This window comes from Rutidosis leptorrhynchoides, chromosome 2 (assembly GCF_046630445.1).
Source record: "Rutidosis leptorrhynchoides isolate AG116_Rl617_1_P2 chromosome 2, CSIRO_AGI_Rlap_v1, whole genome shotgun sequence".
NCBI classification, from domain to species: domain Eukaryota; kingdom Viridiplantae; phylum Streptophyta; class Magnoliopsida; order Asterales; family Asteraceae; genus Rutidosis; species Rutidosis leptorrhynchoides.
The window spans coordinates 357,074,449-357,101,918 of record NC_092334.1 but is presented as its reverse complement, the minus strand read 5'-3'; the positions used below and the strand labels follow the sequence as shown (position 1 = coordinate 357,101,918).

The 27,470-nt window shown below is 33.5% G+C and overlaps 1 protein-coding gene and 1 long non-coding RNA gene across 2 annotated transcripts; one reads left to right on the top strand and one right to left on the bottom strand.

Annotated features, from left to right (window-relative positions):
- Positions 1-1,055: 1,055 nt before the first annotated feature.
- LOC139891988 (uncharacterized) lies at positions 1,056-2,037 on the bottom strand. The gene is made up of 3 exons (XM_071875009.1): positions 1,635-2,037; positions 1,249-1,554; positions 1,056-1,144 (listed from the first exon to the last, which is right to left on the bottom strand). The coding sequence occupies exons 1-3, from the start codon at positions 1,949-1,951 to the stop codon at positions 1,111-1,113; spliced, it is 657 nt and encodes a 218-aa protein (XP_071731110.1). The 5' UTR covers positions 1,952-2,037; the 3' UTR covers positions 1,056-1,110.
- A 23,618-nt stretch (positions 2,038-25,655) lies between these two features.
- LOC139891987 (uncharacterized) lies at positions 25,656-26,349 on the top strand. The gene is made up of 3 exons (XR_011773941.1): positions 25,656-25,821; positions 25,904-26,142; positions 26,235-26,349. It is a non-coding gene; the product is annotated as an uncharacterized lncRNA (long non-coding RNA).
- The last annotated feature ends 1,121 nt before the right edge of the window (positions 26,350-27,470 follow it).

The following is a 27,470-nucleotide window of genomic DNA, read 5'->3' as shown; positions in this document are numbered from 1 at the left end:
ATATCAGTAAATAACAACAATCCCCACAACCAAATTGAAAAAAAAAAAAGAAAAGGAAAAAAAAAAGAAAAGAAAAGAATGATAGCAGTTGCTTGTATACAGTTTAAAAAACAAGATGTGTTCTAAATATTGATGCAACATAAATGACGAAAAATATGGTATATCCTACTCACATATAAGTGACTAAATGTCTATCAACATAAATAATTCATATTAAGCAACTGATTATTTACCGTTGACTAATTGGACTCGGGAGAAGCAACTTCAACTTGTTATTCATCTCTGTCATCAACTAAAGTATCATCCTCAACAATAGTCCCATTCAAATTGCCTCGAACCAATTCAATATTCATATTTTTATCGACTTGACCCAAAGGTGTGTCACTCTGCAAATGTGTTTCTACATCATCGAGACCCGTCTGTTCATCCATGTCATAATTATCTCTAGGCATTGTCTTGATCACAACTTTCCATCCTTTGTGAACACGATCTGCAACATAAAATACTTGTTGTGCTTGCGAAGCTAGGATAAAAGGCTCTTTATTTTTCTTCAAACCATTAAAATTGAGAGTCGTAAACCCATTCTCATCTACTTTTATTCTGCTACCAGACGATATCCAATCACAATGGAACAAAACTACATTCCTGTCAACATCATACTGCAACTCAATGATATCATTTAAAACACCATAGTATGTTACATCTCCAACAATAGGGTTGCTATCATTAGCACTCGAGAAGCTATTTTTTATTGCCTCAAGCATAACTCCACTTTTTTTTGTTTTCCTATTCTTTTCCAAATCTTTAGTGTGAAATCGAAAACCATTTATGATAAATCCCTTATATCTCTTTATAATCTCAGTTGGACCACTGGCCAATCTCATTATATCACTTGTGATTCTGTTATCCCCTAATTTATGCAGTTCCTCAACCTGAATTGATGGTATTTGTTGTTAAGTTTCGATCAGTTTTGTTGTAGGCTTTAGACAGTTAAAATTGTAATATTTTCGATAATATATAAAAGTATCAGTTACTTACATGATCTGTAAACCACTCCTCAAACTTCTGACTATGTAATCGTTGAATATCACGCTCACGTGAGCATTTTTTTCATTGTCGACGACGAACAACTGTGAGATGTTCTCTGCAGTCAAAGATGAAAATAAGGAATAAAGAAATTGACAAATCAAACGATTCGTGATGGTCTAATAAATAATCATTCTTAAAAGATATAATAAAATAACTTACGTTCGTAAAAAATCAATTTCACTACAATTGAACAATACATACGAATGTGCTAAAGCCAAGATGTCATAGTTGAGTCTTTCTACGTTTGTTGCACCAATGGGTCGACCCGGCATACTAAATATTGGTAACACATTCTCATCACCACCGTCATCATGATTTCGACTGGTCTTATTATGTATAGTCTCGACATCACTGGATATGTACAATGAACAAAATGACAAACACTCTTCCGCTAAATATCCTTCTGCAATTGAACCCTCGGGTTTACTCTTGTTTTGCACGTAAGATTTTAATGTTGCTAAATACCTGAGTAGTAAAAAAAAATGAATATTATATAAACATACTTATATATAATAGATGTATTTAATATAATAAAAAACGCACACCTCTCAATTGGATACATCCAACGATAATGAACAGGTCCCCCTAGTTTAGCCTCTGTAGCTAAATGTACCGATAGATGAATCATTATGTCAAAGAATGATGGTGGAAAAATCCTTTCTAAATCACAAAGGATTTTTCCAATGTCATTTTCCATTTGAACTAAATCATTAGGATTAAGAACTTTTGAACATAATTTTTTGTAGTAACAACATAGCTTCATCACAATGGAGCGCACGTGCTTAGGTAAAATATTTCTTATGGCCACGGGAAGCAATTGCTGCATCAAAATATGATTATCGTGACTTTTGAGGCCAGACATTTTTATAGATTTTACCTGAATACACCTAGAAATGTTAGCTGCATATCCATCTGGAACTTTCACCCCTTTAAGCACCTTACAAAATATTTCTTGCTCTTTTTTATCCATTGAGAAACAAACAGGAGGCAAATACACTTTATGATTTGGTAGGTTTTGAGGATGCAGTTCTGGTCTAATACCCATTTCTTCTAAATCACGACGTGCTTTTAAATGATCCTTTGTCTTTCCTTCTAGATTCATTGGTGTTCCCATGACGTTGTCACAAACATTCTTTTCGGTATGCATTACATCTATATTATGCCGTATTAAGTTATGTTTCCAATATGGTAACTAGGTATAAGATCGGTTCCAAAACTGTACCGAACCGTACCGGAACCGGTTAGTACCGGTACCGAAAATGGGTAAAATGGAGAACCAGAGCCGTACCGAAATTACAATACGGTACCGGTTTCGGTACTGGTACGGGATCGGTATTTTTCGGTTTTTTACCCACTTGGTACCGAAATTTTTTCACCAATGCAACTATACTTCACCTATCAAGTTATAGTAGATGGACTAAATTAGACGATATGCAAACCAAGTAAAATGTTGTTGATGGCTCATACACTAGACAATTGTAAAAAGGTTGTAGTTCAAACAGAAAATAGTTGACCACAAATCTATATATATATTAATGTAGAGTGCCCTGTTGAATGTAGTTAGTGTCTATATATTCTATCTATAAATAAAATGTTGAGTAATTGGATTTAATAGATTGTATACCAGTTTATATCACGGACCTGTTGAACTTGAGGCTAATTGTCTAGTACATAGTTCTCTGTAGTTATGAATCATACATGATGATACTTGTGATTATATATAGCTTAAACCTAAATTACTTCTTTATGAATTAGAAGTATATGTTAAATGTCGTGATTTATGCAAATGCATTAGAGGTATGTTTCTCCTCCTCATTCAACATATGCTTCCTGATTGGAATTAATTGACAGTTGATGGCTTCTCTTCACTTTTACAATACTTTTCTCGCATCACAAACTCAGTACCATTTTTCATGGATCCATTTACATGAAATTAATTGACAGTTGAAAATTTATATAATTAAACACTAATGTTGGTTTTGGTTTCAACAGTTTGGTACCTTTTGTTCATTAGGATTGATTTGTACCCTCTTCAATCTCTAAAATGACATTGTTTCTAGATTATTTCATTATTCAGTTAAAATATATATACTATGTAAAATTTCGGTACCTAATACCTGAATACCGGTAATATACCGGAACCGTACCGAAATTCCCGGAACCGAAAACGATGAATTCATGGAACCGAAACCGATACCGATTCCCGTTCGGTACGGTTTTCGGTACCGGTACCGGTACGGTACCGGTTCGGTTTCGGTTTTTTGGTATTTCTGCTCATGCCTAATGGTAACTCAAACAATATACTTCTCTTCTTCCAGTTATATGGTAAAGTTGGGTTATCCTTCACTAGTTTTCCAAATTTTATTTCAAAACCTTTGAGCTCATCAAGAACTTCTTCCCCTGTTAACCAACATGGTGGCCTTTCAAATTCTTCGGTGCCATCAAAAGAATCCGCATCTGTACGAAAAGCATGATACATTTCCAAAAATCTACGATGTGCCATGAAACATGGTTTTTTGCAGTAACATAACCGTTTTGATCTCGTATGCTTATGGCAATAAGGACAAGCTAGATTACCTTTGGTTCTCCAACCCGATAAATTTGCATAAGCAGGAAAGTCACTTATCGTCCATATCAAGCAAGCACGTAGTGAAAAGTTGCTCTTTGTTGATGCGTCATAACTATCTACTTCGTTAGTATCCCACAACTCTTTCAGCTCATCCACTAAAGGTTGCATATAAACGTCTATATTATTACCTGGAGCAGATGGCCCAGGTATAAGTAAAGTAAGAAACAAATAAGGTTTCTTCATGCATAGCCAAGGAGGTAGATTATATGGTATCAAAAGATTATACGGTATCAAAACAACAGGCCATGTACTATGCGAATTATTCTTGTTACCAAAAGGGTTAAACCCATCACTTGCTAAACCAAGTAGACATTACGAGGTTCAGACGAAAAATCTGGATACTCATAATCAATGGTTTTCCAAGCTGGTGAATCTGCAGGATGTCTCAAGAAACCATCTTTGGTACAACTCTCTTCATGCCATCTCATGGAGGCAGCCATTTTAGGAGACATGTACAATCTTTGCAAACGTGGGATTAGTGGAAAATAACGCAAAACCTTTGCTCCAATTTTTTGATCATTATCACCAGGCGTGGTTGACTCATCGTCAGAATCATTGTCACTTTTTTTGATATCTTGAGGTTTTACATCTGTCACATTGTGTTTTGTCCTTGTTTTCTTTCCAATACAACATACAATCATTGGGACAAGCATCAATTTTCTCATAACTAAGACCCAGCTCTCTAATTGTCTTCCTTACTTCATACAATGACTTTGGTATGGAAGCATGAGGGAATGCTTCCCTCATTGTATCAAGAATCATGCTGAATCCTTGGTCATTACATTTTCCAAAACACTTAGAATGGTATAGACTAACTATAAACGAAAGAACAAATAAATTTTTACATCCAGGATATAGTTCTTTCTTTGCATCTCCCAAAACTTTATAAAACCTTTCAGATTTTTTGTTCGGTAGACTCTGATATTGAGTTTCTTGCTTATCATCACCAAACTCGTGGTAGAAGTCTTGCACCAATCCTATCATATCATCTTCAACATCCAACATTGGAATATCACATGGTTCTGGAATATCACATGGTTCTGGAATATCAGGTGCAATTTTATAGCCATCAATAAACCCGTCACATATCAGATGTGATTTAGCCTCATCCCGATCAACCCATTTTTGATTATCGCAATATTTACACGGACATGCTATCTGACCATGTAATTCCTCTTTAAAAACATGTATTCTAAATATATGTCAAGATCTTTTTCATATGCAGGGGAAACTCTAGAGAAAGACATCCAATCGAAACGCATCATTGAACTGTAATTAACAGGATCAGTTTCTATTGATGTAATCATGTGCAAAAAAGATAACAGTTATGGTGCAATTGAACTAGTGTTTGATCGTTTCATGCAAGCGGTTGTTTCTAAATTTTTTGAAAAATAGCAATTAGCAGATTAATCACATTAGTGAACATTTATATTGAATACTACAATCATACAATTGCTCAACATCACTAGATAAATCAGACAACTGATCAGCAAGAATCATAGACATAAAAGCTTTCCCCCCATTCTGAGATTTTGAGCCTCATTAGTACTGATCAGCTTTTCCAATTTCTTTGTTCAATTTCTTTGTTCAATTCAATAAGACAAAATTGCACCGTTGGTCCCTGATGTTTGTAACAAATAGCATGGATAACCTTTATCTGTTTTTTTTGGCGTCGTTGACCCTCATCTATTGTTTTTAGCACCGATGACCCCGTAGTAACTTCTGTTAGTTTAGTGTCCATTAAGTTGAGTCAGGTGTGTAGTGACCCGAACTTTTCCATGTTTATATATATATTAATTGAGATTGATATTTACATGATTAAATGTATCCAACATGTTAAGCAATCAAACTTGTTAAGACTTGATTAATTGAAATATGTTTCATATAGACAATTGACCACCCAAGTTGACCGGTGATTCACGAACGTTAAAACTTGTAAAAACTATATGATGACATATATATGGATATATATATAGTTAACATGATAATATGATAAGTAAATATATCATTAAGTATATTAACAATGAACTACATATGTAAAAACAAGACTACTAACTTAATGATTTTTAAACGAGACATATATGTAACGATTATCGTTGTAAAGACATTTAATGTATATATATCATATTAAGAGATATTCGTACATCATAATATCATGATAATATAAAAATTTAAAATCTCTTTTGATATTATAAACATTGGGTTAACAACATTTAACAAGATCGTTAACCTAATGGTTTCAAAACAACATTTACATGTAACGACTAACGATGACTTAACGACTCAGTTAAAATGTATATACATGTAGTGTTTTAATATGTATTCATACACTTTTGAAAGACTTCAAGACACTTATCAAAATACTTCTACTTAACAAAAATGCTTACAATTACATCCTCGTTCAGTTTCATCAACAATTCTACTCGTATGCACCCGTATTCGTACTCGTACAATACACAGCTTTTAGATGTATGTACTATTGGTATATACACTCCAATGATCAGCTCTTAGCAGCCCATGTGAGTCACCTAACACATGTGGGAACCATAATTTGGCAACTAGCATGAAATATCTCATAAAATTACAAAAATATGAGTAATCATTCATGACTTATTTACATGAAAACAAAATTACATATCCTTTATATCTAATCCATACACCAACGACCAAAAACACCTACAAACACTTTTATTCTTCAATTTTCTTCATCTAATTGATCTCTCTCAAGTTCTATCTTCAAGTTCTAAGTGTTCTTCATATATTCTACAAGTTCTAGTTACATAAAATCAAGAATACTTTCAAGTTTGCTAGCTCACTTCCAATCTTGTAAGGTGATCATCCAACCTCAAGAAATCTTTGTTTCTTACAGTAGGTTATCATTCTAATACAAGGTAATAATCATATTCAAACTTTGGTTCAATTTCTATAACTATAACAATCTTATTTCAAGTGATGATCTTACTTGAACTTGTTTTCGTGTCATGATTCTGCTTCAAGAACTTCGAGCCATACAAGGATCCGTTGAAGCTAGATCCATTTTTCTCTTTTCCAGTAGGTTTATCCAAGGAAATTAAGGTAGTAATGATGTTCATAACATCATTCGATTCATACATATAAAGATATCTTATTCGAAGGTTTAAACTTGTAATCACTAGAACATAGTTTAGTTAATTCTAAACTTGTTCGCAAACAAAAGTTAATCCTTCTAACTTGACTTTTAAAATCAACTAAACACATGTTCTATATCTATATGATATGCTAACTTAATGATTTAAAACCTGGAGACACGAAAAACACCGTAAAACCGGATTTACGCCGTCGTAGTAACACCGCGGGCTGTTTTGGGTTAGTTAATTAAAAACTATGATAAACTTTGATTTAAAAGTTGTTATTCTAAGAAAATAATTTTTATTATGAACATGAAACTATATCCAAAAATTATGGTTAAACTCAAAGTGGAAGTATGTTTTCTAAAATGGTCATCTAGACGTCGTTCTTTCGACTGAAATGACTACCTTTACAAAAACGACTTGTAACTTATTTTTCCGACTATAAACCTATACCTTTTCTGTTTAGATTCATAAAATAGAGTTCAATATGAAACCATAGCAATTTGATTCACTCAAAACGGATTTAAAATGAAGAAGTTATGGGTAAAACAAGATTGGATAATTTTTCTCATTTTAGCTACGTGAAAATTGGTAACAAATCTATTCCAACCATAACTTAATCAACTTGTATTGTATATTATGTAATCTTGAGATACCATAGACACGTATACAATGTTTCGACCTATCATGTCGACACATCTATATATATTTCGGAACAACCATAGACACTCTATATGTGAATGTTGGAGTTAGCTATACAGGGTTGAGGTTGATTCCAAAATATATATAGTTTGAGTTGTGATCAATACTGAGATACGTATACACTGGGTCGTGGATTGATTCAAGATAATATTTATCGATTTATTTCTGTACATCTAACTGTGGACAACTAGTTGTAGGTTACTAATGAGGACAGCTGACTTAATAAACTTAAAACATCAAAATATATTAAAAGTGTTGTAAATATATTTTGAACATACTTTAATATATATGTATATATTGTTATAGGTTCGTGAATCAACAGTGGCCAAGTCTTACTTCTCGACGAAGTAAAAATCTGTGAAAGTGAGTTATAGTCCCACTTTTAAAATCTAATATTTTTGGGATGAGAATACATGCAGGTTTTATAAATGATTTACAAAATAGACACAAGTACGTGAAACTACATTCTATGGTTGAATTATCGAAATCGAATATGCCCCTTTTTATTAAGTCTGGTAATCTAAGAATTAGGGAACAGACACCCTAATTGACGCGAATCCTAAAGATAGATCTATTGGGCCCAACAAGTCCCATCCAAAGTACCGGATGCTTTAGTACTTCGAAATTTATATCATATCTGAAGGGTGTCCCGGAATGATGGGGATATTCTTATATATGCATCTTGTTAATGTCGGTTACCAGGTGTTCACCATATGAATGATTTTTATCTCTATGTATGGGATGTGTATTGAAATATGAAATCTTGTGGTCTATTGTTACGATTTGATATATATAGGTTAAACCTATAACTCACCAACATTTTTGTTGACGTTTAAAGCATGTTTATTCTCAGGTGAATATTAAGAGCTTCCGCTGTTGCATACTAAAATAAGGACAAGATTTGGAGTCTATGTTTGTATGATATTGTGTAAAAACTGCATTCAAAAAACTGATTTCGATGTAACATATTTGTATTGTAAACCATTATGTAATGGTCGTGTGTAAACAAGATATTCTAGATTATCATTATTTGATAATCTACGTAAAGCTTTTTAAACCTTTATTTATGAAATAAAGGTTATGGTTTGTTTTAAAAATGAATGCAGTCTTTGAAAAACGTCTCATATAGAGGTCAAAACCTCGCAACGAAATCAATTAATATGGAACGTTTTTAATCAATAAGAACGGGACATTTCAGTTGGTATCCGAGCGTTGGTCTTAGAGAACCAGAATTTTGCATTAGTGTGTCTTATCTAGTTTGTTAGGATGCATTAGTGAGTCTGGACTTCGACTGTGTTTACTTGAAAAATGATTGCTTAACAAATTTTGTTGGAAACTATATATTTTTAACATGTGAATATTATGTGATATATTAATCTCTTAACGCGTTTGATATTATGTGATAGATGTCTACCTCTAGAACAAGTCCCATTGACTCACCTAATAATAATGAAGAGTCAAATGTAAATTGGAATGATTCGTGGACTGATTCACAAGTTCCCGAAGAGGAACCGGAAGAAGAGTCGGAACCGGAAGAAGAATCGGAACCGGAAGAAGAATCGGAACCGGATGAAGAAATAGAACCGGTGGGGGAAATAATAAAACGGTTAAGTAAAAGAAAATCCTCAACCAACCGACCAAGGTTAATTATGGTCAATGGTGTTTCCGCCAAGGAAGCAAAATATTGGGAGGATTACCAATTCTCCAATGAATCGGATTCCGACGAGAATTCCGATGATGTTATAGAAATTACCCCAACTGAATTTAAAAAGGCAAAAGAAAATAATAAGGGAAAGGGCATAAAAATAGAGAAATCTAATTCCAACCCCGATGAACTTTATATGTATCGTCAACCCCCGAAGTCCTTAAGTTGTAACAATGACCCGGGAACCTCTAAACCACCAGGTTTTTCTAAACCAATGTGGATAACGACGGCTCGTATTAGGGGAACATCATATATCCCTAGAAACTTGGCAAAACGAACCAAAACCGAAGAAGAAGAAACAAGCAAGTCGGAATAAGATAGTTGTATTCGTGTGGTGTAATATAAGTAATATAGTGTGCTTATGCTTTATGATATATGTAAAAATTGCTTGTATTAATAAGTATTTTTTTTTATTATGAATCTAACTCTTGTCTATTTTACAGTATAAAAACACAAAATGGATAGACAACCCAATATTTTAAGAGACCTACCCGGAGACATGATTGATGAAATCTTGTCTAGAGTCGGTCAGAATTCTTCGGCACAACTATTTAAGGCGAGATCAGTTTGTAAGACATTCGAAGAACGTTCCAAGAATGCCTTGGTTTATAAAAGGCTTTCGTTCGAAAGATGGGGGATATCACATTGGGAAATCCATAAGTTACGATGTGTTTACTTTGACGCATATACCCAAATGCTATTTTACGCAATGGGTTAAGAAATTATTTTGACTCAATATATCCGAATATTGGACTTCGTAATTTAGAAAAAGCGGCTAACATGCAACATAAAGAAGCATGTTATGCTTATGGATTAGTAATGTTCGCTTCTCACCAAAGTGAGAACAAGAACATCAGGCTACAACTATTAAACAAAACGTTCCCACAAGTGACGGAGTCGGTAATTGGGGTAAGAAATGAGGTTTTTAGATTGTTACGGGACTGTTGGACATTACGTAACCCTCGTCCCTTTGACGACATTACAACACGCTGTCTTATCAACGGCCATAACGGTTATGTTCCACAAGACCAAGGATGGGAAGTAGTCCTAGTAAAACCAGAATGCATGACTTGTTTCTGGACGTATGAATTACGTGTCTTTATTGCCTTTGCTGAACGACTTGTGTACTAGCTCGAATTATCTTCACAACTATCTTGTATCAAAGTTATTGTGTGCTATATTTCATGCTTTATGTAAAATAAGCGGTATTGTAAGTTTGTAAAATATTGTATAAAAGTTTGAAAGCGAAATATTATTATAATCAGTTTTTCATATAAGAATTGTAGTAGTTGAATTGTATATTAGCTACTAAGTATGAACTTAACGGGTAGGTACTACCCGAATTTAAACTTATAAAACGCTAATATGAAGAAAAAGCTTTTATAAATGAGTTCATATTATGCTACAAAATACTATTAACTACTCTTAATATTCTGTATGATTAACTTGTTCCATTTGACTATTTTGAAGGAAATGGCACCGACTACTCGACACACCGTGAATATGAATGAAGAGGAATTCCGTACTTTTCTAGCTTCAAACATAGCCGCAGTACAGGCTGCACTACATACCAACAATAACCTTGGATCTAGCAGTACAGGAAATCGTGTAGGATGCACCTACAAAGAATTCACTGCCTGCAAACCTTTGGAATTTGATGGAACCGAAGGACCGATCGAATTGAAACGGTGGACCGAGAAGGTCGAATCGGTGTTTGCCATAAGTAAGTGTACTGAAGAGGACAAAGTAAAGTACGCTACGCATACCTTCACAGGTTCTGCGTTAACATGGTGGAATACCTATCTAGAGCAAGTGGGACAAGACGATGCGTACGCACTACCGTGGTCAGCATTCAAGCACTTGATGAACGAGAAGTACCGTCCCAGAACCGAGGTCAATAAGCTCAAGACAGAACTTAGAGGGTTACGAACCCAAGGATTTGATATTACCACGTACGAAAGACGATTCACAGAATTGTGCCTATTGTGTCCGGGAGCATTCGAAGATGAGGAAGAGAAGATCGACGCGTTTGTGAAAGGATTACCGGAAAGAATCCAAGAAGATATAAGTTCACACGAGCCCGCCTCCATACAACAGGCATGTAGAATGGCTCACAAACTAGTGAACCAGATTGAGGAAAGAATTAAAGAACAGACGGCTGAAGAGGCCAATGTGAAGCAAGTCAAAAGAAAGTGGGAGGAAAACGGTGATAAGAATCACTAATACAATAACAACAGCAATTACAATAATAATCGCAATAATTATCCCAACAATCGCAACATCAATCGCAACTACAACAAACTGCCCAACAACAACAACAACAACAACAACAGCAACTACAACAATCATCCCAACAACAATAACAACCGCAACAACAACAACAATCAGAAGCAGCTATGCCAAAGGTGTGAAAAGTATCACTCGGGGTTCTGCACTATATTTTGCAACAAGTGTAAAAGAAATGGTCATAGCGCGGCGAAGTGTGAGGTCTACGGACCAGGGGTTAACAGAACGAAAGGAACAAATGGTGTCGGAACGAGTAATGGCGGAGCAAGTAGTGTCGGAGCAAGTTATGCCAATGTAGTTTGTTATAAATGTGGAAAACCGGGCCACATTATTAGAAATTGCCCGAACCAGGAGAACACGAATGGACAAGGCCGTGGAAGAGTTTTCAATATTAATGCGGCAGAGGCACAGGAAGACCCGGAGCTTGTTACGGGTACGTTTCTTATTGACAATAAATCTGCTTACGTTTTATTTGATTCGGGTGCGGATAGAAGCTATATGAGTAGAGATTTTTGTGCTAAATTAAGTTGTCCATTGACGCATTTGAATAGTAAATTTTTACTCGAATTAGCAAATGGTAAATTAATTTCAGCAGATAATATATGTCGGAATCGAGAAATTAAACTGGTTAGCGAAACATTTAAGATTGATTTGATACCAGTAGAGTTAGGGAGTTTTGATGTGATAATCGGTATGGACTGGTTGAAAGAAGTGAAAGCAGAGATCGTTTGTTACAAAAATGCAATTCGCATTATACGAGAAAAAGGAAAACCCTTCATGGTGTACGGAGAAAAGGGCAACACGAAGCTACATCTTATTAGTAATTTGAAGGCACAAAAACTAATAAGAAAAGGTTGCTATGCTTTTCTAGCACACGTCGAGAAAGTACAAACTGAAGAAAAGAGCATCAATGATGTTCCCATTGCAAAAGAATTTCCCGATGTATTTCCGAAAGAATTACCGGGATTACCCCCACATCGATCCGTTGAATTTCAAATAGATCTTGTACCACCAATAGCTCGTGCTCCTTATAGACTCGCACCCAGCGAGATGAAAGAACTGCAAAGCCAATTACAAGAACTTTTAGAGCGTGGTTTCATTCGACCAAGCACATCACCGTGGGGAGCTCCTGTTTTGTTTGTCAAGAAGAAAGATGGTACATTCAGGTTGTGTATCGACTACCGAGAGTTGAACAAACTTACCATCAAGAACCGCTACCCACTACCGAGAATCGACGACTTATTTGATCAACTACAAGGCTCGTCTGTTTATTCAAAGATTGACTTACGTTCCGGGTATCATCAAATGCGGGTGAAAGAAGATGATATTCCAAAGACTGCTTTCAGAACACGTTACGGTCATTATGAGTTTATGGTCATGCCGTTTGGTTTAACTAATGCACCATCTGTGTTCATGGACCTTATGAACCGAGTGTGTGGACCATACCTTGACAAGTTTGTCATTGTTTTCATTGATGACATACTTATTTACTCAAAGAATGACCAAGAACAGGGTGAACATTTGAGAAAGGTGTTAGAAGTATTGAGGAAGGAAGAATTGTACGCTAAGTTTTCAAAGTGTGCATTTTGGTTGGAAGAAGTTCAATTTCTCGGTCACATAGTGAACAAAGAAGGTATTAAGGTGGATCCGGCAAAGATAGAAACTGTTGAAAAGTGGGAAACCCCGAAAACTCCGAAACACATACGCCAGTTTTTAGGGCTAGCTGGTTACTACAGAAGGTTCATCCAAGACTTTTCCAGAATAGCAAAACCCTTGACTGCATTAACGCATAAAGGGAAGAAATTTGAATGGAATGATGAACAAGAGAAAGCGTTTCAGTTATTGAAGAAAAAGCTAACTACGGCACCTATATTGTCATTGCCTGAAGGGAATGATGATTTTGTGATTTATTGTGACGCATCAAAGAAAGGTCTCGGTTGTGTATTAATGCAATGAACGAAGGTGATTGCTTATGCGTCTAGACAATTGAAGATTCACGAACAAAATTATACGACGCATGATTTGGAATTAGGAGCGGTTGTTTTTGCATTAAAGGCTTGGAGGCACTACTTATATGGGGTCAAAAGTATTATATATACCGACCACAAAAGTCTTCAACACATATTTAATCAGAAACAATTGAATATGAGGCAGCGTAGGTGGATTGAATTATTGAATGATTACGACTTTGAGATTCGTTACCACCCGGGGAAGGCAAATGTGGTAGCCGATGCCTTGAGCAGGAAGGACAGAGAACCCATTCGAGTAAAATCTATGAATATAATGATTCATAATAACCTTACTACTCAAATAAAGGAGGCGCAACAAGGAGTTTTAAAAGAGGGAAATTTAAAGGATGATATACCCAAAGGATCGGAGAAGCATCTTAATATTCGGGAAGACGGAACCCGGTATAGGGCTGAAAGGATTTGGGTACCAAAATTTGGAGATATGAGAGAAATGGTACTTAGAGAAGCTCATAAAACCAGATACTCAATACATCCTGGAACGGGGAAGATGTACAAGGATCTCAAGAAACATTTTTGGTGGCCGGGTATGAAAGCCGATGTTGCTAAATACGTAGGAGAATGTTTGACGTGTTCTAAGGTCAAAGCTGAGCATCAGAAACCATCAGGTCTACTTCAACAACCCGAAATCCCGGAATGGAAATGGGAAAACATTACCATGGATTTCATCACTAAATTGCCAAGGACTGCAAGTGGTTTTGATACTATTTGGGTAATAGTTGATCGTCTCACCAAATCAGCACACTTCCTGCCAATAAGAGAAGATGACAAGATGGAGAAGTTAGCACGACTGTATTTGAAGGAAGTCATCTCCAGACATGGAATACCAATCTCTATTATCTCTGATAGGGATGGCAGATTTATTTCAAGATTCTGGCAGACATTACAGCAAGCATTAGGAACTCGTCTAGACATGAGTACTGCCTATCATCCACAAACTGATGGGCAGAGCGAAAGGACGATACAAACGCTTGAAGACATGCTACGAGCATGTGTTATTGATTTCAGAAACAGTTGGGATCGACATCTACCGTTAGCAGAATTTTCCTACAACAACAGCTACCATTCAAGCATTGAGATGGCGCCGTTTGAAGCACTTTATGGTAGAAAGTGCAGGTCTCCGATTTGTTGGAGTGAAGTGGGGGATAGACAGATTACGGGTCCGGAGATTATACAAGAAACTACCGAGAAGATCATCCAAATTCAACAACGGTTGAAAACCGCCCAAAGTCGACAAAAGAGCTACGCTGACATTAAAAGAAAAGATATAGAATTTGAAATTGGAGAGATGGTCATGCTTAAAGTTGCACCTTGGAAAGGCGTTGTTCGATTTGGTAAACGAGGGAAATTAAATCCAAGGTATATTGGACCATTCAAGATTATTGATCGTGTCGGACCAGTAGCTTACCGACTAGAGTTACCTCAACAACTCGCGGCTGTACATAACACTTTCCACGTCTCGAATTTGAAGAAATGTTTTGCTAAAGAAGATCTCACTATTCCGTTAGATGAAATCCAAATCAACGAAAAACTTCAATTCATCGAAGAACCCGTCGAAATAATGGATCGTGAGGTTAAAAGACTTAAGCAAAACAAGATACCAATTGTTAAGGTTCGATGGAATGCTCGTAGAGGACCCGAGTTCACCTGGGAGCGTGAAGATCAGATGAAGAAGAAATACCCGCATCTATTTCCAGAAGATTCGTCAACACCTTCAACAGCTTAAAATTTCGGGACGAAATTTATTTAACGGGTAGGTACTGTAGTGACCCGAACTTTTCCATGTTTATATATATTAATTGAGATTGATATTTACATGATTAAATGTTTCCAACATGTTAAGCAATCAAACTTGTTAAGACTTGATTAATTGAAATATGTTTCATATAGACAATTGACCACCCAAGTTGACCGGTGATTCACGAACGTTAAAACTTGTAAAAACTATATGATGACATATATATGGATATATATATAGTTAACATGATACTATGATAAGTAAATATATCATTATGTATATTAACAATGAACTACATATGTAAAAACAAGACTACTAACTTAATGATTTTTAAACGAGACATATATGTAACGATTATCGTTGTAAAGACATTTAATGTATATATATCATATTAAGAGATATTCGTACATCATAATATCATGATAATATAATAATTTAAAATCTCTTTTGATATTATAAACATTGGGTTAACAACATTTAACAAGATCGTTAACCTAATGGTTTCAAAACAACATTTACATGTAACGACTAACGATGACTTAACGACTCAGTTAAAATGTATATACATGTAGTGTTTTAATATGTATTCATACACTTTTGAAAGACTTCAAGACACTTATCAAAATACTTCTACTTAACAAAAATGCTTACAATTACATCCTCGTTCAGTTTCATCAACAATTCTACTCGTATGCACCCGTATTCGTACTCGTACAATACACAGCTTTTAGATGTATGTACTATTGGTATATACACTCCAATGATCAGCTCTTAGCAGCCCATGTGAGTCACCTAACACATGTGGGAACCATCATTTGGCAACTAGCATGAAATATCTCATAAAATTACAAAAATATGAGTAATCATTCATGACTTATTTACATGAAAACAAAATTACATATCCTTTATATCTAATCCATACACCAACGACCAAAAACACCTACAAACACTTTTATTCTTCAATTTTCTTCATCTAATTGATCTCTCTCAAGTTCTATCTTCAAGTTCTAAGTGTTCTTCATATATTCTACAAGTTCTAGTTACATAAAATCAAGAATACTTTCAAGTTTGCTAGCTCACTTCCAATCTTGTAAGGTGATCATCCAACCTCAAGAAATCTTTGTTTCTTACAGTAGGTTATCATTCTAATACAAGGTAATAATCATATTCAAACTTTGGTTCAATTTCTATAACTATAACAATCTTATTTCAAGTGATGATCTTACTTGAACTTGTTTTCGTGTCATGATTCTGCTTCAAGAACTTCGAGCCATACAAGGATCCGTTGAAGCTAGATCCATTTTTCTCTTTTCCAGTAGGTTTATCCAAGGAAATTAAGGTAGTAATGATGTTCATAACATCATTCGATTCATACATATAAAGATATCTTATTCGAAGGTTTAAACTTGTAATCACTAGAACATAGTTTAGTTAATTCTAAACTTGTTCGCAAACAAAAGTTAATCCTTCTAACTTGACTTTTAAAATCAACTAAACACATGTTCTATATCTATATGATATGCTAACTTAATGATTTAAAACCTGGAGACACGAAAAACACCGTAAAACCGGATTTACGCCGTCGTAGTAACACCGCGGGCTGTTTTGGGTTAGTTAATTAAAAACTATGATAAACTTTGATTTAAAAGTTGTTATTCTAAGAAAATAATTTTTATTATGAACATGAAACTATATCCAAAAATTATGGTTAAACTCAAAGTGGAAGTATGTTTTCTAAAATGGTCATCTAGACGTCGTTCTTTCGACTGAAATGACTACCTTTACAAAAACGACTTGTAACTTATTTTTCCGACTATAAACCTATACCTTTTCTGTTTAGATTCATAAAATAGAGTTCAATATGAAACCATAGCAATTTGATTCACTCAAAACGGATTTAAAATGAAGAAGTTATGGGTAAAACAAGATTGGATAATTTTTCTCATTTTAGCTACGTGAAAATTGGTAACAAATCTATTCCAACCATAACTTAATCAACTTGTATTGTATATTATGTAATCTTGAGATACCATAGAAACGTATACAATGTTTCGACCTATCATGTCGACACATCTATATATATTTCGGAACAACCATAGACACTCTATATGTGAATGTTGGAGTTAGCTATACAGGGTTGAGGTTGATTCCAAAATATATATAGTTTGAGTTGTGATCAATACTGAGATACGTATACACTGGGTCGTGGATTGATTCAAGATAATATTTATCGATTTATTTCTGTACATCTAACTGTGGACAACTAGTTGTAGGTTACTAATGAGGACAGCTGGCTTAATAAACTTAAAACATCAAAATATATTAAAAGTGTTGTAAATATATTTTGAACATACTTTAATATATATGTATATATTGTTATAGGTTCGTGAATCAACAGTGGCCAAGTCTTACTTCCCGACGAAGTAAAAATCTGTGAAAGTGAGTTATAGTCCCACTTTTAAAATCTAATATTTTTGGGATGAGAATACATGCAGGTTTTATAAATGATTTACAAAATAGACACAAGTACGTGAAACTACATTCTATGGTTGAATTATCGAAATCGAATATGCCCCTTTTTATTAAGTCTGGTAATCTAAGAATAAGGGAACAGACACCCTAATTGACGCGAATCCTAAAGATAGATCTATTGGGCCCAACAAGTCCCATCCAAAGTACCGGATGCTTTAGTACTTCGAAATTTATATCATATCCGAAGGGTGTCCCGGAATGATGGGGATATTCTTATATATGCATCTTGTTAATGTCGGTTACCAGGTGTTCACCATATGAATGATTTTTATCTCTATGTATGGGATGTGTATTGAAATATGAAATCTTGTGGTCTATTGTTACGATTTGATATATATAGGTTAAACCTATAACTCACCAACATTTTTGTTGACGTTTAAAGCATGTTTATTCTCAGGTGAATATTAAGAGCTTCCGCTGTTGCATACTAAAATAAGGACAAGATTTGGAGTCCATGTTTGTATGATATTGTGTAAAAACTGCATTCAAGAAACTGATTTCGATGTAACATATTTGTATTGTAAACCATTATGTAATGGTCGTGTGTAAACAAGATATTCTAGATTATCATTATTTGATAATCTACGTAAAGCTTTTTAAACCTTTATTTATGAAATAAAGGTTATGGTTTGTTTTAAAAATGAATGCAGTCTTTGAAAAACGTCTCATATAGAGGTCAAAACCTCGCAACGAAATCAATTAATATGGAACGTTTTTAATCAATAAGAACGGGACATTTCAAGGTGCGTGCCACGTGAGGGAAAAATCGTCCATTGACCTTTTTTTATATGCATGACCATAAGTGTTATGTTACCCATTTTATACCATATACCAAAGTTGACCTGTTTTGACATGTCTTTACCAATATCCCTATTTTATACTACCATATAGCAATAACTGTTTTGACATGTTTTCACCTAAGTACACCATAAACCTGTTTTGACTTGTTGTGACTTGTTTTAACTTTTGTTGACTTCTTTTGACTAAACATAAATATAGTCAACAAACCTAGTCAACAACATTAATCTGCGTAGGGTTTACTAGTCGATGAAACAGTTCATGCTACCACACGATGGTTTACTTAATTGAAATACAATGAAATGTGGTCATACAAAAATAAACTGAACTAATTTACTTAATTGGGCTGGACGATTTTGCCCTCACGTGGCACGCACCTGACCTAACTTAATGGAATCTAAACTAATAGAAGTTAATAGAGGGTCATCAGTGATAAAAACAATAGATTAGAGTCAACGACACCAAAATAATAGATAAAGGTTATCCATGCTATTTAATGCAAACATCAGGGACCAACGGTGCAATTTTATCATTCAATAATACATGTTCTATTATGTGATCAAAAATCCATGTTCAATTAGTTCCATAAACAATCATTTACATCATCAATAGTTTAATGAAACAAGTTTCAAGTCAAACACAAGAATCATAGAAAAAATAGATAATCGAATAGGCAAAAAAGTTTAGCAATTCTGGATACATTATGAAGCGCTCAAACAAAAATCAGATCAAGTATAAAATTTTATAAACAAAGCAGAGAACGAAATTAACCTGGTAACAAATCAAGTCACGTAAGAATTATGGATGATTGCAAATTGCGTATGTAGGTTACTAGTCAATTCGCATATGAATACCTGGTAACAATGGAAGCAAGAGGGTTAGTATTAGGGAAACATGGTTCTTTTGAAAGAGTTAAATTATGTCAAGGTGCTATGATAGAAACTAAGAGGAACAAGAGAAAGGATTATCACATTCTGGTCTATAATTAGGCTAAGACTTGAACCACTGAAAACTTTTAAAACTTGGTGCAGTAAGCGATTAAATGGTGGACTATATCAATAATAACAATTTTTGATAGTATCTACATGATTGGGTCATCTCTAGATGTTTCTATTGGCAAAGAATTAAGTAGTTCAGGTGAAGAAAAAAAAAGTATGCAGGAGATAGTCAGTTAGCATGGTTAGTGTATAAATACTTAGTTGAGTGGTTAGAGGGGTTAGCTTATGAATTCAAATGTACTTATGTACTTCGTTTCTCATTCTCTGTAACTAGTTTGACTATCAATAAAAGTCAATTTCGACACTAATTTCACTTCTCATTCTTAATTCTGAGATCTTGATCGTGTTGAAGGTTCTTCTTCGAATCAGTAGCAATTCTGGAAAAACCATATCAGTGATACACAAGAATCATAGAAAAAAGGGAGTAATCGAATAGGAAAATAACTTTAGCAATTCTAAAATACATTATGCAGTGCTCAAAACACAAATCAGATCAAGTATAAAATTCGATAAACAAAGCAGAGAATGAAATTAACCTGGTAGCAAATCAAATCGCGTAAGAATTATGGAAGATTTCAAATTGCGTAGTTAGGTTACTAGTCAATTCGCCGAGGACCTAAAAATAACGATGAATGTAAATTTCTAAAGTCTGCAATTATCTTATTATATCTGATAAGATTCCAATGTAAATTTAAATAATTATTAGATTATTAGATATAATTTAGTTAGTACGGAGTAATAATAATAATAATTATCATTATTATAAAATATTAATTATAAACTATATATAATTGTATGCTAAATAAAGTTTGATATAATTATAATTATTTATAATTAAATAATTATAATTATAATTTTTAAAATTAAAATTATTACTCCCTTCGTCCCACTAAAAATGTCAACTTACTTTTTCCAAACAGTTTTACAAAATCTCACTAACTCCATTCTCCACCAATAAGAAATCGTCTCTCTCTTCAATAACCCATTTTCATTGGTTAAAATTCAAGTGGACTCTTGAAATGAGACATCTCAAAATGGAAATGTGAAGACTTAAGATGGGACGGAGGCCGTATAAAATAGAACATATAAGGGTTACTATACAAGGTAACAAGTTATTGGACACGACATACTTAAAGTTACCGAAATAGTACTTTAAGACTTAACAGGTGATCATAAGTGTGACCGGATAAGGTTAACGGTCTCGTACGTGTATATTGGCTCACTTAGACGATCTTAAACTTATCAAACAACTATAATGCTTAACAGACGAAATTACAACTTACCGAAAATGTTATATGGCATTGAAAGATTGTAAGACTTGGAGGATCATTAGTCATCATTAGTCATATATGACAACCATACGGTTAGGGATATTAATTAGTACTGATGATCTGTCATTGGAAAAGCTAAAGGCTTATCGGGAATTCTTAAGGTTGATGATGATCATTGGATGACCTTAAGGCTTATCCGGGATATTGGATGAACTTAAGGCTTATCCAAAAAGTTTAAGGGTATTGTACAATATTAATGTTTATTGGACACCAATTATAGGTATTGAAGGACCATAATGCTTGACGGACGAGATAAATTAAGTGGGTGAACTGAGCGAGGCTCGAACTCACGACCACAATGTACCCTACACCGAAACATGTACAAGTTAGGTAAGGGGATACCGACTAGAAGCTCAGTTCATTTAACGACTACATGAATGTTGGTGTTCTTTCATTAGGAGATCGAGCTTAAGGCTTATTGGACGATGTTAATGTCGATGATCATTGGATGATCTAACATAAAGCTTATCGGGCATATGATCTCTATGCAAGCAATGTGATAAATATACATTATTATCAGGTATATGATCGTTCATGTTCATATTGGAGATGATGACCTTAAGGCTTATTCAGGTGATCTTAATGCCAATGATCATATATTGGATGAGCATATAATTAGGCTTAACGGTTATATATTCTTATTGCTCATTTATATTCGATGATCACCGGCCTTAATGCTTATGGATTTAGAGTATTTTGTTTATCGTAATTAATTATTGGTAAATAACTTGTTAATTATGAACATTCAAAATATTTTTTTTAACATATAAATTTGGTGACTAATTTAGTTAAATATGTGTCCAATTTTTATGTTAATTTAGATTGTTAGTTAAAAGTTAAAACTTATCATATGTATTATATTGATATTCATATAGGGTATTTGTATATGTTTATATTGTATTGTATATAGAATCATTTAGCAAAAATCATCAATTTGCATACTCAACTACCATGTGAATAAGATATAATCAATTTTTTTGGGACCTTTCTCTTTATATTTTAAATAGTTCACCAAGTCACGAAATGATAATAACTGTATTAGTTTATCAAAGTCCCGAAAAGAATGATATTTATAAGTATTACTCGAAATTTATTAAAGTCACAGAACTATGTATTTAATATTTTTTCCTTTTAAAATAATTGTATTGTATGTCCTATGTCCTATTATTTTTATTTATTAACATTCATACGGAGTATTTAAATTTTAAAATTGAATTAACAAATTTATTATAACAAACTGTCCCAATCGATGTATATCTCACTTTTGTATAAGCACCGTATATGTATGTATGTATATATGGAATTTATTTTTTTGTTTCAATCACAAACTTAACCCCAAATACTAGGTCAACATATTGCCAGTTTATCCTTCTTTCACGGAGGGTTTTTGAAACCGACGTATTAATAAAAAAAATTTGGAATACACGGTAGTTTTTTGTTTGTGTGATTTCATAGGCGCCAAATCCAAATCGGATTCACTTAAAAGGATTTCGCAGCATTATCAATTTCATATTCTACCAAAGAAATCAGGGCTGCTTCTTTTTGATTTTCAATTAAAGAAAACAGGTATGTGATTTTGTGACTCTGTATTGGTTCATATTAATTAATGATGGTACAATATAAAATAATTACTTTTGTTTATGTGATTGTTAAGTTTTGATTATCTCCTAGATAGTTTCCTTACTGTATTTAGAATCCTAGTCGACTTAGGGTTCTTGTATATGTATAAATGCTCATCAGCTCATGTATGTTATGATTCAATGTAATCCCTCATTATCAATGCAATGGTTTTACATCATATTTGAGGCTACTAACCATATCGTTGTATTTTGGTCTTTAATATTTTTTTAGATAATAACAATGGAAGGAAACAAGAAGAAAGTTCTTAGAACATCCAAACAAGTTAATGATAAACAGACGATTGAGTATGAAAATGAACGAAGGGCTAGGATTGCAGATAACAAAAGAAGATTACAGGAACATGGAATAAAACGTATTGCTGAGTCACTCAACACAGAGATTGCAAAATCGAAGAAAAAGACAAAGAAACAACCAGACTCTAATAATAAAGATCCAGAGTATACTCCTGAACCTGAGGTTGAGACTGATGCTCATCAACCTCGTGCTGAAGCATATACAAGAGGGAAAGCTACTGGAAGGGTATTGAGTATAAATTATGATTTTGTGATTTTATGATCTGTTGTTTTTCTGCTATAAATGTAATAATTATGAATTATGATATTATTCTATTAATGTTTACCGACATGTGGATTTATACAGAAACCAAAGAGAAGCTTCATTGCTCCTCAAACCATGACATGAAATGCTAATATATCAACAAAAAGAGTTACTGCTATTTCTAGTGCCTCCAATGTACTATCTTTAAACAACCAGAAGAGAAAGGGACAAGTAAGTGATACGAGGGTAAAAAAACACTCTAGTACAAAGTTCTGTGGAAGGTCATAAGGAAAAAGGTCATCAGGTAGATAAAAGTAATGGAAAAAAGACCAAGTCTACAAGCAGGGTCACAAATGGTGAGTTCATATAAACCATTAAATTACGTTTTACACTTATGTTCTAAAATATACTATACATGAAATAGTTATAATATTATCTATATCGAATTCGACACTTTATTTGTGTACGTTTTTTGAAACTGCAGATAATAATGAAAGACATTTGTTTGATGAAAGTTCTGACTCCGAACAGGAGAATGTTACATTTAGTATCGATGATGTTAGTGATGACGAAGATATGGTTAGTCTTGAAAATGATAAAGATGATGAAGATATGGTTAGTAGCGAAGATGACACAAATGCCGATATGGTAGGGACCAGGAGAAACTATCATTTACAAGATCAATATGATTCAGTACCTGAAGAAGTTTTTTTTTTTTTTTTTTTTTTTTTTTGATGAAGGTTTATCTGTTATATAATGCTTAGCATTATTTAATTGAGTTAAGTAATGTATATTTGTTAGTTTCAGTATCCACTTACTTTTATACACATTACACTTATGCGAATGCAGATTTAAATGAAAATGATGAAACTGTCTGACATGATCTGAACAACAATGAAGCAGATGATGAATCAGGTGTTTTTTTTTTCTTCCTAATTTGGTTTGTTACTTTAATTGAACATGCCTCTTGGATAGTGTGTTAAATATATACATATAGATTGTAAATCAAGATATGATATTTTGTAGCTGATCAAGGATGCAAACGAGTTAGAGGACCGACGCTTATGCGAAAAATTTGGAAACAAAAGAAAGGGGTTCGAATTCCTATTGAAGTTAATGAACATGGACAACCGATCAATAAAAACAGTACTAAGCTCACCCATTTTATGGGAAGCCTTACGCGAACTAGCAAGTATTGTCCAATTTATAAACTGTGGAATAAAGTTAGTTCAGACACCAAGAAAAAGCTACTGAACTTCTTAAGGGTATAGATTTTGAATTATGTGTGTTAATAACTAAAGCCTTTTTTTCTATTCATGTGATATATATATATATATATATATATATATATATATATATATATATATATATATATATATATATATATATATATATATATATATATATATATATATATATATATATATATATATATATATATATATATATATATATATATATTGTGTAGACAAGGTTTGATATTCCAACTACTGCTGATACGTGGATCCTCAAGTCATTTTTGCATAAAATCAAAAACTGGAGGGCGAGATTAAAGGAATGCTACTTTGATCCGTCTTTAACATTACAGGATCAACTAAATTCAACTCCTAATGAAGTGCACAAAAAACATTGGGAAAGACTTGTTGCATATTGGAATAATGACAACTATAAGGTATGAAATAATTTTAACTAGGCTTAACATTAACTTTTTCGTATTATGATATTTATATTTTTGTTTTTCAGAGGCTTAGTGAGAAAAATAAAGCCAATAGGGCTCAGAAGAGGATGGTGCAATTGACCGGTAAAAAAAGTTATGCAAGAATTCGTGAAGAACTAAAGGTAGAATATATGGGGAAATTATTAATATAGTATTGCATTTGAATATACATTGTTAACTAGTTAATAGTTAATTTCTTTTTTTATTACAGACGACTATGGGAAAAGAACCAACTCGGGTGGATATGTTTCGAAAATATTTTTCCAAAGGAGGCGCTTCTAAAAACGGTGATATTGCAGTTGCAATTGTAAGTTATTATCTTACAATCAGTGGATCAGACACATGGCCCAAACATCATAAAACCTTTTTTTTTTTTTTTTTTAAAAATCATCGTACTTTATATAAGGTACTTTACTAATGGACTTTTAGATTGATGAATGAAATCACGGCCCCCCATTACACACCATATAGCTCCGCATACATCTAGATTTATGAAATCGTAAACACTCTGTCATGGCCATGACAAACCCTCTGCTCTGGTCTGTATAACTTCTATTTACACATGTGATTTCCAACTGTGTAGTTCAATAAGTGGCCATGATCGCAAAACTTAAGAAGTATATATAATATATTGTTTTATTTCTAATGCAGGAAAAAATGAGAAAACTTAGTGAAAAACTTCCCGCTGATGCAATTGATACAACTGGATCGGATGATGTTTTTTCCAAGGTAATGGGTAACGATAAATATGGTACTGCAGAAATGTATGGTCTGGGTGGTCACGCTTTTGATGTTTGGGGTCTAGTACCTGGTCGATCAGCTGTCCGTAGAGAGAATGCTCAATTGAAATCTGAAAAAGCAGACCTTGAAGCTGAATATGCAAGGTTAACAGCTGCGTTGGCACAAAAGAATGGTTCAACCGATGGTTCGTGTGTTCAATCTTTGACAACAACCATTGTACCCACTGTTGCTCGTCTAAAGGTATGTTTCTATTTACTAAATTTAATAGGTTTTTTTTTATCCTTTTAGCATTCATAAATGTTTGTTCAAAACTGAATTTTAGGTCGGAGATGAAGTTTATATAAAAAGCATTATAAACTCTGAGAATGTAGCAAGAGGACGGGTGAGGAGCGTGAATCCAAATACGATTGTTGGGGGTGTAGAGATTGGACCGGATTGGTATGAGGTAGATGTTAAAGTGGCCATAAAAAAGATGAAAAATTGCTTAGGCCATTTGGTTTATTTGAAATAATTCTTGATGTTATTGGTGCGTCTATTGCTTGGCCTTGTACGTTTGTCTCGGTAAGTCCTTCTTACACTTGTAATAATTAAAATCTATGATTAATTTCTATAACGTGCACATGTATGCTTATACATGGATGGTTCATTTTTAGGTGGTTCGTGAGGATTGATGAAGATAGATGCCGACCCAAGACGTTATCCGTTGCTTGTCGTTAATTTTACATTTTTTGTCAAATGTTATTAGAAGTCTTTATATGTTGGATTATTTATGAATTTTTTATGTTTAGTGTTTTTTATTTTATGAGAATAATTTATTGAAATTTAATTATGTTTTAATTAATATTTGTTCTTAATATTTAATATAAATTATTTATTATTAAATTGGTATCCATAATTCAATTAAATAAAAATCTGGTTGGGAAAAACCGCCCAAATATTGAAAACCGAATGCAAATCCGGATATTCGAGTCGAACCCGAATTTCCAAATCAGACCCAAATTTTTTAAACTGGATCCGACTATCCAAACTGGATCTTAATGTGCGAAATCGTGATCGAATATACAAAAACGGAACTGAAACAACTATGACATGTTAGGACTTATAATTAGGTTATAATAAACTTCATACAATATAATTTTTAGTACCCTTTTTGTGGTACTAAATCAATATCTATTTATATTAGGACTATTTTTATGTGGTCATACAGATGTTTATCTTTTCATATGAGAACCCTTTAAATGGTATTAATCTCTTAATCAGTATATTATATTAGGACTCTTTTGTGGTCATACGAAAATTAGACTCTTTTATCTTAGGACCATTTCGAGGGTATTATTCTTCCTAATCATTAAATTAGGACTCTTTTTGTGGTACTATATTTTAGTGCGTGTATGTTAGGACCCTTTTTTGTAATAGTAATGTAGTATTACTTTATATTAGGACACTTCTCTTGGTTCTAAAGTAAAATATCGTATTTTTACGACCCTTTTGTTGGTATTAATGTACTATATCTTTATATTAGGACTTTTTTCTAGGTACTAACTTACAACTTTTTTTTTATATAATACGACTTTTTTTGGGTAATTAAATTTGTATATCAATACTTCAGGACCCTTTTATTGGTAATAACATGGTATATCAATATATTAGAACTCTTTTCTTGGTACTAAAATGGTCTAACGAGACATGGTCGGTATCCTATAAAGTACTTTTTAAATACCCTTTTGTGTGTCTCAAAATACTATAAGATAATTAAACCATAAATAAAGTGTCATAATATGTACATCTACAAGGACCCTATCAATGTTGCTAATGAGACTCTTACATAGGTTTCATAATGTGATTTACGTTTTAGGACCCTTTTAATTTTATACAACCGTCTTATAGGA